This window comes from Dreissena polymorpha, chromosome 5 (genome assembly GCF_020536995.1).
Source record: "Dreissena polymorpha isolate Duluth1 chromosome 5, UMN_Dpol_1.0, whole genome shotgun sequence".
Lineage (NCBI taxonomy): Eukaryota > Metazoa > Mollusca > Bivalvia > Myida > Dreissenidae > Dreissena > Dreissena polymorpha.
In genome coordinates, this window is record NC_068359.1 from 66,416,805 (window position 1) to 66,435,265 (window position 18,461).

The 18,461-nt window shown below is 33.2% G+C and overlaps 1 protein-coding gene across 1 annotated transcript in view; it reads left to right on the top strand.

The window, feature by feature from the left end:
* Window positions 1–18,198, top strand: part of LOC127882298 (G-protein coupled receptor dmsr-1-like) — a 63,069-nt gene extending 44,871 nt beyond the window's left edge. Inside the window, exons 3-4 of the mRNA XM_052430861.1 lie at window positions 13,751–13,789; window positions 16,032–18,198. Coding sequence (XP_052286821.1) covers window positions 16,232–17,440 — 1,209 coding nt within the window. The 5' untranslated portion in view covers window positions 13,751–13,789; window positions 16,032–16,231 and the 3' untranslated portion in view covers window positions 17,441–18,198. The remainder of the gene's footprint in view (window positions 1–13,750; window positions 13,790–16,031) is intronic.
* Window positions 18,199–18,461: the final 263 nt, after the last annotated feature.

The following is an 18,461-nucleotide window of genomic DNA, read 5'->3' on the forward strand; positions in this document are numbered from 1 at the left end:
GTATTTGTTACGGGTCATCATTCAAACTTATACATACGAAGAAGTTTTAATACATAATAGCATAAAGCTGTTTACATATGCAAAAAACGTATCGTATTTCGTTCGACGCGTCATTTAGGACTTTTGCAAATGCCCTATAAAGCAGTTAGTTGTCAGACTACTGTATTAAACGACTTCCCTTGAGGGAAGACGCATTACATTTTGTCATTTCGTAAGCGATTTCAAATACGTCATTAATCTTGCATGTTTTCGATGGACCGTTAGTGAGCACTTAAAGTCGGGAATCAAACAACTTTATGACAGTTTTAATTTCAGTCCATTACGTATATTTACACAGTCTATAAACGTAACTTAATGTAAAATACACAAACACTGGACCCATGCTATATTGTGAGTATTAACCAGTCGCCACATGTCAATCACATTTTCCGATCAGTCAATCAGATATCAATTTTTCACACACCCCTCAGCAACGCTTATCCGGCCGCCATTTTGTCCGACAAACAAAGCGTGTAGTACATATGGAATGGACGTTATTTTTAAGAGTTTACACAGATTTTATACCAAATGCCTGATCATTACTGTTTGATCATTGTTCACAATTGTAGTTGCTAAACAAACTTTTTAAAAGGTCATTATTTTACCTTTATTTCTTGAACATATGAACGAGTAATGAGAAAATAAACACAATAAATAGTCTGACCACAACAGTTGTATGTTCTATAAAACGTGTTAAACCGTTTGATGCACAATACTATTAAGCAGTTTGGGCAACATAAAAATTGCCACACGTGCTTATTAATAATCTCAGCGTAATTGTCGATAATTAATAAATGGCAGTATGTTGCGTGGATCTCAGAATGAAGGAACATTAAGGAATTGTGAGGTACTGTTCACAAGAACAGAAAAGTATTTAATTACTCGAATGATTTCCAATTATATATTTATTTTCTGTGGATCATAAACAAGGGAAATCATTTAAATTGAAAACTTAAATATTGTTTTATCTAAAGTAAAGTCAGCAAAAAGCTGATTTAAACGCGGCTTAGCCAGCTTTAGCGACTTCAAGTGTAAAATGCACGGCTTATAATACAACAACAACAACAACATTTATAATACTGATACGCGGTGAAATGTGAACATTGCAATGAACATAAGATCCATCTTGTTATAAATAAATAAATGCATAATATGCTTAATATATTCCATTCGAATGTTCGTGAACAGCACCGTAATTCGACAGTAAAATGTAACTGGTTCGCATTTAAAACACATTAAATAAAATGCATATCAGACTATCTGTTAATGAAACCAAGAAATTAGGCCTATATTAATTTATGGTTACAATCAAAATTTAATTTATATCTAAATAAAATGATTCGGTGTCTTTTTAAAAATATCACAATAAAACACAGATCTAAACATGTTTAATAAACACAAAAACCATAATAATATTGATGTGTCATTTGCATTTCATAAAAATATTTTCAAAAAGTAATTATATATGAATTAAATAATGTTTAACGTGTACATTAAATATACACGTGCAAATTGTCAATTTGTAATTAATGAATATTCTTTGACAGATATACTTTACTTCGTTCAAACAGTAAGTATTTGATATAGGTATTTATATTTCACCATTTAATTATCATCTAAGTGTGAAAACGTGTATTCAATTTCGGTTGATTTATAAATAAAATGTCCAGTTGTAACGGTCTCTTGCCATGTAGTCTGGTATTTCGTAAATATCTTGTTTATTACAACGCGTTGATCGTAATGCATCAAACAAATACGAATCATGGTGGATTGTATGCAATTTAAGTCAAAAAGAACGCAAGTAGACACGAATCTTGAGTCATCGGTGTGTTTAATTGATACAATTCCTTTATACTTTTAAAGTGAATACATATATTAAACAATGAAGTACAACGCCAAAGTTTACATATGCGCTACATTAAGTATTTTAAAGCTGAATTTCATTGCACAATATACTATTCTCGATATAACTTTGGGGGTAAAGTTTTACACGATTCGAGTTATCAATAAAGGGACATCTATGGACTATGGAGTCAATGATCATAACAAAGTGATGAGAACTTAAGTGCATTTATAATCCGCTCGGAATAAAGCATTACGTCAGTATGCTAGTAATCAATTACATACAATAAAGCATTGATGTATTTTATTAACAACAACGGGATGAAATAAGTTGGGATTATCTCATTATTGAATAGTTTAGCGTGTCTGGCATAGTTCCTGCTTCATTCTTGCCGATCCATCTTAATATGGATTGATCAACATTGATCTCCTTAAAATTGCGGCCGACTTACTCAATAATGAAGCATTCTTGAAAATAAATTCGATTTTCATATCATGCACTTTGGGATTAATAAATCCTGCAGTGCAGTGCAATTACTTTTGTAAATTATTAACAGTTAAATAATTGTGTGCCAATACTAACACAAACAGATGACAGTCAACGCTGTTACTAGCTCAGCGACGTCAATGTCACGTAATTATGTATCGTTCGTGGAAAAGACACAGTAACCAACAAAGTTCATTTCTGATTTCTTTGCGTTTTATTTCTGCTTATTAACACAACACAACGTTTCGAAAATGTTTGTCAAATACAAGATACATGCGAAGCCCGCAATGGGCCCATCCCGCGAAAGCCAGCAATAATGCGACTTGTATGTTCGGCCGTTTAATCAAGACTGTCCATAAATATAGATGTAAACAACGAAAGCTTTGATAATTGTTATGTGTACAATTCTGATTGGCTGTGTAACGTCTCGTGTCTACACGTACAATTCTGATTGGCCGTTTGTTAAGTCACGTGTCTGCAACCTAAATATACGTATGCAACGGACACGTAACGAATACATACGGAAATGACCGAAGATTGGCACATACGGTAAGCAAATATTCGTGTCCGGTAATTATAACCCGAGGCTAATGATTTGTTGATCCAGATGGCTGCCTATTTAAGATTGTATGAAATGTGGTACAAATTTCGATCATTATATAAATCCAACAATGCCCCAAATGTGCGTTTTGTGTGCGTTATGTTACATCAATGCATCATCGTTTATCGGACATAAAAATAATTGCTATAGCCATGCTGCGGTTGATCTTAAACTAGTTTTACCATAATTACCTCAACACACATTATATACACAACAATTAATACCTCACATTTAAAGGTAGAAATATTAGTAATATTCAGCCAATACAAAGTGTTTTAACCTCTGCCTGCATATCATAAGTAGAACAACTCGCGTATGATCGATTATAAACTATTGCTTAACGTATAAATAATGTACATATATTTTGCATATACATCAAAAGTACACAATTTGGAATCAGCTTGGTTACGATTTAGTTCTTCCGCGTTGTAAAATCGTATAGAAACATACAAACTATCAGCAGAGTACATTATTTGAAGCTATATATTAGCATAACATAAAACAACGTATGAAATACGGATTGTATAGCTGGCTAAATGTGTATTTATATGTAAATCCGTAAGACGTGTAACCCATAAGTTTGACTTTGCAACACTAAATATAGATCAACCTTGTCCTTGTATAAAATGTCAAATGTGTATATGAATATAATATGAATTAATATGATAGATAGTGGTTAACCGACGTTGCGAATTGTAGTATTAACGTTTCCATATTATAAACTGCACATAAAGTGACATTATGGGCATTTTGCACTGTTGAATTGAGCTGAAAAGAATTAACAGGTCAAAAGAGTTAGTTAAAATGTGGTTAATGATCACTTATCTAGAACTCATCTTGCTACCAGTTGCTTATAAAAAATATATTTTATTTTCGATATTCTTACGTGACCCACCCAGTCCTGTAAGCCGAAATAATCCGTAAAACAAAAGTGCGTCTTTGTGTCGTATGAACAAATCTGCACTAAAACTAAATTTAGGTTCAAATCGTACATGCGTGATCACTTGTCAAACGAAAGAACGGTTGATATTCAAATGCATTATTTTTCTCTTTCTGGTATATTGTTTTAGTATGTTGATGCTGCATTAACAAATATAAGTGTATATGAAGTGAAAACACCAAAAATAAACAACGGTTGCGATTAACACCTATAAACCGTTAGATGCCCATACTATCACTTTAAGTATAGCGTGTATATAGCGAATTTTTAAAATAAGCGAGGTCTTAACCTATCTGAGTTATAGTCCAAGTCCATTAGCGCTGTCTAGCCATCGTTGTATTTAAATGCCACGGAGTTAGACAAGTTGGTTACATGTTACGTTTAGCAAGTTAGTTGTTTTCGGTTAATTCATATAACTTGGTATTAGTTTTTGACATTGTATTTAATATGAACTGTCGGATCACTGTTGAGAAATGAAAATATTCAACGACATGCATACACATTTGTTTGATTTATGATGTATAACATTTTGTTCTGTCACTCGTTCAGTCGCTCACACGAGAGCTTGCCAAGAAGACAAAACGGTTGACACACCTCAACACTCTCAAATTGTTGTTCTGGGACCGTATTCCAGTAGCATCTTAAGTATAATTTTATTCTTATCCTTAAATTGGGAAATTTTCTTTAGTGTTTCATTTAATATTGCAATAGATTTGCATCAAGATATACATTTAAATAACATCATTATGCCAATATTATTTTAGGAATACCAAAAAAACATGTGTTTCCTTATTTAGTAAAGAAATACAAAACATTGTAATTTTGAACTTAAGTGAACTTATTTAAGAAATGACTTAAGTTGTTTCTGGAAAACCACCCCAGACCGGTATATGTGTGTATCGTGTTTTCGTGCAAGTGGGTTTAACAATTGCTCGAACGACAAAACACAAAATGCCTCATATCATCGAATGATCAATAACATATATGGCACATGCAAGCATTTCAGCCGTTGTGGCATGCATATATGTGGTTATTTCGACGGTCCACTAATACAAGTCAATCACAGCCAATGTGATACCCGTCTGGTTGAACTATACATAGGCATATATGACTATCTAAGAAGGTTTGTGCGTGTATATTTCCAATCAAATAGATGTTCATTCGTGATTGCTTGCATGTTTACAATCCATAAATGTATAGACACATCCACTTCGCAGAGTATTCCTTACTTGTAAAACAGTCGTCATTTAAACATTGTGTCAGCAAAAGATAAGGAAAATAAGACACATGTCCAATTGGTTTGCACGTAGCTGTCGGCGGTACGTCTCCGCTCTTTTTTTACTCATTAACACGATTAAGTATCGTGTTAAAATGGGTTCTTTCTCACAATAAGATCAACATGCAATTGTGGGGTTTCAAATTCGCTCTCTTAATGATTTGCTTAGATACACATTTATTTTTACTGAAAGCATTTCCAGACAGTCAATGCGTTCGTGCATTGTTTACAGGAGGGTAACAATGTTCAATTTATAATATACATATCATACATTGATTGAACAACTATACGTTATGAAATATATACACTATACAGATACAAGATAAGGACGTTTATACCGCAAAGGTGTAGGTTATTATATGCATGTATCAATTAACTAAAGGTCTCCACATCACGCCCAATTTACATGTATGCTCTAACGCATAAATGCATGCGTGATATAGAAATGAACTCACAGGTTCCCCATTAAAGTGTTTTATACAGAGAAACACATTAGTCAGATCACCACAAACCGCTGATTTGGTAACTTAGATGATGTTATTTTTAATAAGATGCATGACATCCCTCGTCTGTGTTTATGTCTGAACATTGATTGCGACTTGAATATGTAGGTAGCGTACTCTACCGATTTGATTGTAGTCAGCAATTGATAACGCAATATTTATAGGGAAGTTTACATGGATTTAATGTGTCACATTTAAGACAAACTGCTTTTGTATGAATGGTACATTTTATTACGATAATTATTTTACTTAAATAGCGATTACTGAACACTTAATACCCATTTACATCGACAGCGAACCACCATATTTTGATATTTGGTAATTTAACGACACTCTTATACAAAGAATTCAAACGTTAATTTTACACAACCCCTAGAAGAAATTAAAGCATTTGTTCGTATACATTGATATGATTACCTTTATCGTTTTGCATAGGTATCCACTATATTATAAGTGTATTTCATTTGGACGTATATGACGCATTTTTCTGTCTTGCCATGTATTGTAAGACAATAGTGGATAAGCTACGATCTTTTTCCAATTGTAAAGAACTTGTATTTGATAAACCCGTTTCGCAGAAACATTTAATTAAATTGATATGCACTTAACGGATCAATAAACCAACCAGTGAAGTATAATTTAACGTATTTCATAAAAATGTACTAATGTCACAAGGCAGTAACCGGTCCTGCCTGTCCAGTATGTAGTATTGATGAAATATGACATGAAACACGAAAGTCAAATTAATTGTAATTCAGTTAACCCATGTATGCCTAGCGTCTAGAAAAAAAGGCCTTGGTAAACAGCGTAGACCCAGATGAGACACCGCATGATGCGGCGTCTCATCTGGGTCTGCGCTGTTTGCTTAAATGAATTTCTGTATGAAATATTCTAAATATAGAAATAACGACATCCCTAATTTTGGAAATAAATTGATTTAATTTAGAATGATGTAAGAGTCCACTAGGAATAAATGGGTTAAACATGCACATTTCTGGCGCTATAATATTACATGTGTGGGTAGTTACTGTTATCTTGCTCTCCGAGCCACTGATATTATGTTTGCTTATTATGAACAATGTGTCTTGTTCTGAGAAAATGTGGCTTAATGCATGTGCGCAAAGTGTCGACCCAGATTAGCCTGTGCAGTCCGCATAGGCTAATCAGGGACGACACTTTTTGCTTTTATGGTATTTTTAGTTTCAAAGAAGTCCCTCCTTACCGAAAATCAAGTTTAGGTGAAAAGTGTCGTCCCTGATTAGTCTGTGCAGACTGCACATTCATTAAGCCCAGTTTTCTCAGAACAAGGCTCATAAGTATAAGGGGTTGTATTTCCAACACAAACTCGTTTTAATGAGAGGAAAACTTTTTACACTTTTATTAGCACCTGTTTTTGAAAGAGATAGCTATACGATAATTATACGTATTTGCGTGTTCATAACATTACACATTATATCATATACCTAATACCGATTGCAAATATAAATGGCCTTTGCTTTGAAAACGAGCATTACTAGGCATCGTTATGTATAAGTCTCGGATTGTGTAATAACGTTTACTGCGTATATTGATAATATGCTTATAATCATGGGAGAGTTTGCATTTAGAAAATATATAATATGTCAATTTAAACAACCCAAAATGTTACATATTTACACGCGAGCGTTACGTTTCTGTTTGTTGTGTCGTGTTGAAATTTCAATATGCAAATTGCTTTACTTATTTACATAATTGTTTTCTGTTATGTTAATAATGAGTTTCTGTAAGTTTTTTTCCGTTCCGATGAAATATGCTGTGACTTCGTGCGAAATGAGACACTTGACATGCGCTGTTTTCATTCAGACTATAGTGCATAATGATTTTGAAAAAAATAATGCAATTTCATTTATTGTGCAGATTATTGTTATATTTTCTCTTTGTGATTTCGCCAGCAGATTGTTTAAAAGCAATGGCGTCCTTAAATTCCAATACGTAGATAGCACTGCTGAACTATCCATTTTGCACGGTCTCCTATTCACTGTAGAGCACGTCTTGAATTTTCCATAATCGCTTGTGTCGATGCCTGCGCATGCTTTCCCTGAAAGTCCTCTTGAACACAAAGCGAACGAAGGATACTTTTGAAAGTAATACATTATTTTCTACAAGAAAATGTAATTCAATTGGATAAAGCTCGAAAATAGTGCTTATATGTAAGGGTATATGGCTGTGTTGTGATATGGTTATATTTTTCAGGTAAGTATTTTTATGACAGAACTAATCGAGTGGCCTTGACGTTTGTTAAGGCATTTCAGTGAACATGTGCACACTGAATTGTCTTGGTTTGTAAAATGCAATACTCACGTTATAAATATGCGCAATTTAACAAGCAGCCTTTCAAATCGGTGTAGCACTGAAACTATCTAGAACAAAGCGTGTGCTTTTTATAAAAAAACCTAATATATATATTTGATGATGAACACATGCGTATTGTTTTTGTTAATTGTTTGTAATGTTTAGTCAATGAGTATATAATTTATTCAGAGCAATTCTGAAAGGACAATCATTAATGCTGATATTATGAATAAACCTGTTTATGTTCGAACATAATCAAAGTTGTGCCGAAAACGTCGGGTACCGGTAAAAGTGATTGAACAAAAAAAAAAACAACACTCGCTACTTATTCTTAGCGAAACTTGTTAAAGTATTTTATGAATTATAAATGGCTTTTTTTTATTTTTTACTTTGGAATTAATTCCGTTATAAGAAAAGGATAAATAATATAAAAACAATCAGCTTATAAACACAATCTCATTAATTTGCAAAAAAAGAATTCGTTATTTTTGTTTGTTTCTCGGCTTGCTTTTTCCATGAGTCTTTGCATGTTTGATTGCCATAAACTTACTAATTATAGCGTCGTTGTGCCTTTCGGTGCGGTTAATGCGTGCATTTGAATAAAATATATTCATGCCAGGGACAAATAAAATATCCACAACATACTACTAGCTATTGTTATAGACGGATATTAGTGTGTGCATTTGCTTTATCAACTGTTTTAAATAATGCAAAGTACTTCGCTGATCTTATAAGTTAACAAACATAAACGCCTGTAGATGATGCGCTAACATGTGGTTTGTTTCAAATAATCATACCGACTCTAAAGTGTTTATTTCTCTCCTTAAATTGGGTTGATAATATTAATTGTTTTTTTTATATATATTTCTTTTAAATCGATCATACTCTGTAACCTGCGATGTGGTTTTCTACATTATATCGGATTTACTTTATAAAGTATATTTAAAAATATATTATATACACATATATATGAGTGTACTGGGTTCGAAGAAAGAATGATAGCTATTGAAATTTTTGTGTCAGTGTCCGTCTTGAAACCGGTATCACGATAATTATCGGGGCTTTTAATGACATTTTCTTTTCAGGCGTTTCCAAAAAAGAATATTCGTATTACTTGTAATATTATTATTAGTAGTAGTATAAGTAGTAGTATTAGAATGTGTAGTAGAAGTAGTAGTAGTAGCCTTTGTAGTGGTAGTAGCAGTTGTAGTGGTAGTAGTTTAGTAGTAGTATAATAGTAGTAGTAGTAGTAGTTGTAGTAGTAGTAGTAAAAGAAGCAGCAGTAGTAGTAGTAGTAGTAGAAGTAGTAACAGTATTAGTAGTAAGAGTTGTAGTAGTAGTATAAGTAGTAGTAGCAGTAATAGTAGTAGAAGTAGTAGTAGTAGAAGTAGTAGTAGTAGTAGTAGTAGTAGTAGTAGTAGTAGTAGTAGTAGTAGTAGTAGTTGTAGTAGTAGTTGTAGTAGTAGTAGTAGTAGTAGTAGTAGTAGAAGTATAAGTAGTAGTAGTAGCAGTAGTAGTAGAATAATAATAATAAGTAGTAGTAGTAGTAGTAGTAGTAGTAGTAGTAGTAGTAGTAGTAGTAGTAGTAGTAGTAGTAGTAGTAGTAGTAGTAGTAATAGTAGTAGTAGGAGTTGTAGAAGTAGTAGTAGTAGTAGTAGTAGTAGCAGGTGGAGGAGTGGTGGTAGTAGTTGTAGTAGCAGTAGTAATTATAGTAGTATCAGCAGTTATTGTTGGTGGTGGTTATGATGCTTTTGTTGTTGTTGTAGTAGCACATGAAACTTTATTAGAATATTAGTGTATATATGCTATATTTATATTTATTATCATAGCAACTGTCATGTGTTATATTGCTTAAAATGTTGTGATGGTAGATGGTGTAATATACATAAATATAACAGCGGTTTTAAACCCCAAAAACATATTCTGTATTGACTGATCAAACTTTACCACTTTACAACATATTTTAGGAGAGAACAAACTTATAATTATGCAAAACCTTATACAAACATATAAACATTCGAAATGTTGAACAATGGAACAATGGTAAACTTACAATAACATTAAATTCTCATGTGGAAACGATGTAGATAGGATATCACATCGCTATTGTCCTACCCATACCATTCTACGTTTGTTAGTGAACATTTGTTATTTTTATTACGTCACAATAGACAATATTGTATGACCAATAAACGATGTGACATTTATTACTTATCGTCTAACGTATTACCGAAACGTCGTACATTCAGTGGAAGATAGTAATAACATTTAATTTTTGTTGACATATATGAGTTATACATGACTAACCCATTTACGATCGTATATTAATTTCAATAAATATAATATGTATTTGAATAAGTAGTTCATGCATGCGATTCAATATTATACATGTTTTACACTTGCTTCGATCAGCGTGGAATGCATACTTGTTAACGCGCAGGTGAGTGGGTGAAATCTTAGGTATTGTATATAATCGTTGGCGAATGTGTATGTTTGTTTTTAATGTTAACAGATATAATTCCGAAAAAGCGGTGGCATACTCTAGTGTAATGTTTTGCGTTAACACAGTGATTGTCAACATTAATCTGACGCCCATGAAGTATGTTCGCATCAATAACGTGAATGATGTGTCTCTCTTGTTTAAGCTCGTTTTTGTTAGTGCAATGAATTAGGGTGTATAATTACATTTTATGTATTCAATAAAGCCTTATTTAATTGATTCAACGCGCCGGACAAAAAACTTACGTTTTAATGTTGACGGTGCAAACTCATATTCAAACATTAAAAGAACGTTTGCATTACCTATTTTATGCTGTTTCTGCTTTCGTATTTAAACGATAGATATTGACACACCTTTTACGTATAGAAAACACATGTACTGTTTAATGTTGTAATTAAAGTGACAAACATTAATACGTAACATATATCAAAATAATATGCAAACAGAACAGCTATATGTGTTAACTTCTATACTGGCTGTTCAATTATGAAACCGTACTATCCTTACAATTGTTTTTAGTACAAGTAACTGAATACCAAGTATTATTATTTTCACAACACTCTCTTAAACATATCAATAGTTTCTTATATTTAGCTTAATACCTGAGCCCATAATGTGGTAAATCATAGGTTTTACTAGTTATACGATATTATCTAGCTCTAGAAAGGCGTTAGGAATACCTCTTTGTGAAACGAGTACTATGTGCTTTTATCTGCTAATTAATCGTAGAAAATATCGAATATTGAGATCAGCTCTATATTTGCTCAAGGGAGGTATGCTTCGGTATATTGCTCCAATCTTTTCCAATCATCGGCTCAAGACAATCTAGTGCAATAGTCTTGTTTCGTCATATATATTCATGAGTTTCATCTTCAAATAAATAATTCAATACGATTGACACGCATTTATATACGTGACGTGCATTCATGGGTTTCATGTTTTTGCAAGAATATGTCGGGCGGTATTTTTGTAAGTGAACGTTTTTACAAGAATCTAGTCAATAAATTTATAGTATAACTAGGTAAACACACAGTGGCTGTGACGTTAAACTGCGTGTATTGGCATATACGGGTTTAACAGATAAGCGCACACATACATTACAAATACTTAAAATGTAATTAAGACTAACATTTGTTTGCCAGTTATGACTTTTTCTTTTAAAATTCGACAGTCGTTAGTTTTCAATTGTTTAATCAAAAGTTTATCGATTAGCAAATGCAACTAACTATGCAACTGTTTTCGCTGTATGTTAGCAGATATGATACATTAGCCACGTTCAACCCCGATTTTAATATAGGATCGAGACAAAGAGAAGTAGGAATCTCTCTGTCACATCTGCAAATCAATCAATCTCTTTGTAATTGTTTTTAAGAACGGTCAATATTCATAAGTCGCTTGAACTAGGGCATTTTATCTCAACCATTATCTTTCAAGATCCAAATAATCTCGGATCTATATGTGATGCTAATGTCCTGCGATTTTTGTTAAACAGGAATGGTTCGAAATGGCGCTTTATTAGAATACGTCCGTAAATATGCTCGCTTAGGCTACTTTCTTTCTAGAGACCAGTAGAGCATACGTTATTGATTTTACAGATGCGATAAGCTGCTTTTTATTATCGGACCTAAAAGCCACAGGCCTAATGGTAATTGTCAGTTCAACTTCATGATCTCGATTTGTCTTATTGCTGTCCGTTCATGGAGTATTATTAACCAAACTGAAATGGGGCGTTCATAAGTTCATTGCGATGGTTTGTAAGAATCAAGCATGTTTTTTGAAACTTATATAAGTCAATTATTAAGGCTCCAATTATTTTGTGCGCATTTTTTATTCACAAATATCATTGTTTGTGATACACATTGCGAGGGATGTATGGGACTATGTATAACTATGTTCAACAACTAGTATATGTATTACATAATCAATGTTCAAATATGTGAGCATATATATCAATATATATATATATATATAATATAAGGGTATCAATTAATTTTATATTAACATGTTATATGCCATTAATTACTTATATTATATTTTTGTATCATTGCATTCATTGTCTTTTCCCAATAGAGCGGCTGAACCTTTTTATTATTGGTGTTTTACTCTTTCCATCGACATATTGTACACGTTTGTTAGTACTATCGTCACAATGAACTGCTCTAAAATTTATAAAGCCCATCTCTTCCAGTGAATGCAAAGAATGGCTCTCACAAATATTGGATGGGGTTCCAGTTCATGAATTATAAAGTGTGAATTGTCTTCCTATATATTGCCGTAAGGTTTTACATTTAAAGGTATTTCTTCTGAAATTAAAAGTTACAAACACGATGTTATTGGTTTTGTTTAAGAAATGCCTTCGGTGCAACCATTTGAATTAACACCAGAGAGCTTCGTTATTTCGCTCAAATCCACATCAGCTATCGGTTACAAATAACAAATTAATTATCAGTGGAGTCCAAGAAGCGCCAATAATCATACTACAAACGAAAACGCGATATGAAACGTATTATGTATAGTGTATCGTCTGTGTGGTCATAACTGAAAGTCAGTACGCTCTGTTTCATAAAAGTGTGATTGAAATGATAATACTCAAATTGTTTCCAGACACATTGAAACATTTGGGAATAATACATGGTAATACTGAACTCAAAAACAATCGCGTTAAAGCGTTAAGCTTTAACTAACGAAGGTCACCAAATAATTCCCTGCGTCAACATCGTTTTATGCAAATCCTTATACTAATGCATATGTCTTGTTAGGCCACGTGTCTTGTTTAATCTCTAGAATGACACCTTTTTAATACGAAGAAAGGGTGTCGCACGCTATTATTTATTTTGTTGATACAAAAGCATCAATGTTTTGGCGTCAAAGAAGCTTATAATCGAAGCATTCATTAATTGTGAAAATAGTGCCAAATGATATCGATGTTATGTGTTTTATTTGAGCTTTTTAGATCCAATGTTAACATTAATAAATATTTAGCATTTAATGACAAACTTCAAAACATGCCAACATAATGCGAAAAGGTACATATGCAATCACGCACGATGGCTATCATATATATAAAATATATCCAATCCATAAGCATTCAAACATGAAGTAAAACATATATATTATAATGCATTTGTATGCAAGCATAAAAGTCATTTTATTTATATTAATTACACTCAATTACCATAACACATGGTAGCGAAAATCATAATCAATTTTATGTAAATTTATTAATTTCAGGTTGTCAGCATCTGAGGCAAACGTGAGAAGACCTAAGGGGTGAGTGGATGTTATTAAGTACAATATTAGGGGGCGTTACAAATATTGAAATGGAAAGCACACAAAACACATTTCTTTCGATAAATTGTGTACGTTATGTGAAATCTACACAATACAATATTCTTTTATTTAGACACATCCCATGCACAGATAGTTTCAAGAAATAAATTGTGTTAAGATTGCTTCATTTCACGCATGAGTCATATACAATTATCAAGGGTAGGATGCAGTTGACGGTTTTCTATGAAGACATCCACGAAGAGCATGTTTATCGTGATGGAATAATGTTAAGCTGTTAACAGAAGAAAGCACACCCACTGACGCAATGGAACCGAAGAATATCAACCGATACAGACGGGTCTCGAATACGAAAATGACATATTTATGCCTCGAGAACCATGTTGCAACTGCCTTCCCAGAAAAGAGGAGGAACATGTACGTGCTCGATAACGACGCTCCGAGCACGTGTGTATTCTTTGTGTTCGGACTGTTGTTACCGAGTAGGTGTGTGTTGAATTCAGCCATTTACGCCCATGGTGTTTATTCTTATTTGGAGTAGGAATTGAATCGATAATTGTTATTAACTGTCCATTTGGAGTCATTACATCGGGCAACAAAAAAATGATCGGTTTATTTTAATAACGACCTTGCACAACATTGGACATTAAGTATCAAATCTCATAACTTATATATTCGCCAATTGAACATGGAATGACACAAAACATGGTTTAATCCGTGTTTAACACCATAATAAAGTATTGGTATTCGAAATAATGGTTTCGTAAATTGGTATGTTTTATTCATGCGGATTCATTTGGTGAGTGTATAGTTTCCATTGCATTATGAAGACAGAACACTCTGAAGTATATGAACAAATAGGTATGGTATTGAAAAGCTAACACAAATGTATATGCCGAATATGTTTGGTTAGCTCGTTAAGCATGTGTATTAAACATTTAATCAAAGTCTCCGCATTTTAAGTCAATTGCACACTGGCTGGTGTCTGGAATATTGGGACCAATAAAAGTTACGCTCAATTAGGAATGTCATGCGTAAATTAAACAAAAAATCTGAGCATATGCGGTGATATGAAAATATGCACAGCTGTTTGAGCAAAAATAAGACCACACATAAAGCGACCAAACAGGTTTCTTCTGTATCGCATATACAATTACATAATCACTCACTTCTCGTAAGACATTCACTTAATAATTAGAAAGTTGAGAAAAGACTTTCAATTGATCTCTGAAAAACAGTAAAGCTGTCAGATGCTAATGAGTTATCCACGACAGCCCTTTAAGACATGAATCACAAAATCATGGAATTGTATAGTAACCGATTAATTACGATGATCTGATTTTGATACAATGAGCATTTGCGGTTATATGATAAATATGCATATCCGCGCAAATTAATCGACCAAACATATTTATTTTGTATCGCACATACAATTACATAAGTGTTACTGCTCGTTAGGCATTAAATGCATAATTAGAAAGTTGCGAAAACACTGTCATTGATCTCTTAATACAGTGAATGCCAGTTGCCTACGAGTTTATCTACGACGGCACTTTCTCAATGTTTTTGAAAGTCTGGAATCACACAATCAAGCAATTGTATGTTTACCGATTAATAACGGTGAACTGATTACTAGTTGTGTACTATTTAGTAATTGTGTAAATACGTAGTAACAATAAGTTGGTTTGAATATTAGGAAATAGTTTTGCCTCTTCGATTTAAAGGTTTTTTGTAATTTAAAACACCACTTTACTTTTTGTTTATATGATTACAATGTTATTATGCACATTTGTACAACATTTTAAAATGATTTTTGTTGCAATCATTTCACTGTGAAGTACCAACTCGATTGTATCACAATCAAGGCTATTGTTTTGGTAGCATTATACCACATAAATATATACAAGTACTTTATCCATTTTAAAGGCAGATATATTAAGCCGTTGCTTTATCAAACGAGTCGTTAAGCAAACACAATGTACACTAAATGGGCTACACATTGCGTATCTACTTTAGGATTCCTTAATTGTTCGTTAAAAAGTTCAAGACAAATAATCTTGGTACAAATAATCAATTGTATGCATGTCTGTTAAGTTGATTTATGTTATGTTTACAATCGGTGTACGTTGACTACTTTAGCATTCTGGATATAGCCTTGCATTCATCTGAGCTACTTATATGTCTGGCATAAGTCTAATGCATTTGTATATCCATTTATTTACAGACGGACCATCTAAAATATCCGGCGTGGATTGTGGTATTCGCATATTTGCGTCAGAGAGAAACAAGCCGCACTTCGCATTGAGCTCAATTTGGTTTTAAACGTGAATGTTTTATCATTGTACATCGGAGACATCCTGCGTTATTTAAGGTCACCCTAGAGTTGTCGAGTAGTCTTAATTTAGGATTAAAGCCATTTACCACATGACTTATGGTAGCATGAGCATTATTGTCTCTCATGTGAATGTCACTGAAAAGTTTTCGTCGGATTATGACAATTCAACATATGCTTATGAGAAGATGGGAAACTATGTCACAGGCGTACCCGAGGCGCCAGCGTTACAGACGTTTGCGACTAATTATAGACCTATTCACGGATACCTAGCTGTAATTGTATGCGCGTTAGGTGTTTTGGCAAATGTTCTGAATATTATTGTCCTCACCAGGAAAAATATGATATCATCGACGAACATTATTCTGACCGGACTGGCCATATCTGACGGACTAACGATGGCTTTCTGCTTCCCTTTCGCTCTTCAGACGTATGTATTATACGGACCAACATCTTCAGTCGAACGCGATACGCTTTCAAACGCTCGCTACACACTGACGTACGCTATTGTCAGCGTTATTCTTCATTCAATTTCAATATGGCTGACCGTCACACTGGCCGTGTTCCGGTATGTGTTTATACGATTCCCGCGTATTGGGGCATACTACTGCAATATAAAAAGGGCAAAAGCCGCCGTAGTAATCGTTTCTATTGTCGTAACGGTCGTGTGTATCCCAAACTCAATATCATACGAATTCCGAAGCGAATTAAGAAACGAATCAAACACGTCACAAACGGAAGGCGTAGTTTGGTTTATCGATGTGCGAAATGGAACACATGGGGATATTGTATTGGCGAAATTTAATTTCTGGATACAGGCAGTAATTGTGAAACTTCTGCCATGTTTTCTGCTAACCGTGTTTAGCGTCCTGCTTGTTCGGACAATGCAGGATGTGGAGAATCGTCGTAAAAAAATGATGACAAACAATTCGGTTGCTGACGGTGAAACTCATCCCATCGGTTCAAGTACGACGTCAAAACGGTCACGACGGTCTCAAAGAACAACACGGATGCTACTTATTGTAGTTATCTTGTTCCTTGTAACTGAAACACCACAAGGAATAATGAGCCTTCTCAACGGGCTAATTGAAGACTTCTTTCAAAATATATACACACCCCTTGGCGATTTGTTAGAAATTCTTACATTGCTTAATAACGGAATAAACTTTGTACTTTACTGTTCTATGAGCAAACAGTTCCGGGACACTTTTATATACATTTTCTGTGGATGTTTTCCGAAAGTGGTCGAGAGACGAAAGATGCATACTGTGACTACTACAATGGTGACAGAAGGTTTATAGTTTATGAAAACTATATCAATCGCTTACTTATACATCATTTATTGACACATCATGTTATGTATTATGTATTTGTATGTTTGAAACTTTAAAAATCAGTTTTATATCTGTTGTTGTTTTGAGGTTTCTAAAAAAATAAAATAAATGTAAATGTTGATAATTCATTAAAAGTATAAGTATATACATGTGTGTAACTATCAAATATTTGGTTTACATATTGTGTCATCGTTTTAAAAAATATTATAAAACTATATAAATATATATATAAACATGCTCTGTTTGTGTTGTTGCAGTGTAGTATGTTGCTATTTGTATCAGTTGCATTTAACGTTAAACAATCATTGTACATACATTCTAATAAATTAAGTGGGTAAATATGTATATGTGTCTGTAAAAGTTTTCAAAGCTTATGCACGTTTTATATATTATAAAATAAAAATACCATATAGTAAATTTTACCAGCTTTATGTTGCATACGTATAGTCTCGTTCGACTTAGATCTTAAATTTTCCTGAAGCATATCTGACGTAATCAAAAGATCCTTACTGCATGTGGAACATAACGTTATAGATGCACATATTACGGACGATTCTGCGTAAACATACCGGCGAAGTAAAGAGAGTAAATCATGAGCTTAAAGTTGCTTTTATATATTATTTTTTACCTTATGAGTGCAGTTCCTAGTTTGTGTATGTTGTATTCATTCTTTTCTTGAATATGCCTATAAACGTGCACACTTGTAAACATATGTGTATTGTATATCTACTCTGTGTTGATATGTTATGTTATCAACATGTTTCCTGAAATAAAAATATACTTTGTTAAACATTTCTTGGACCTTATAAACATCAAGCGACACAATTAAGTGATGACTAAAGCATGTGTGGTCATTTAATATTGTTATGGATCAATACGTTAGTAAAGGGGGTTGACGAGGGAAGGCATATACCAAAATTAGCACACTTTAATATAACATTTTTGTATATTATATACACTATCTACTTTGATACTAAAATGTCTTACT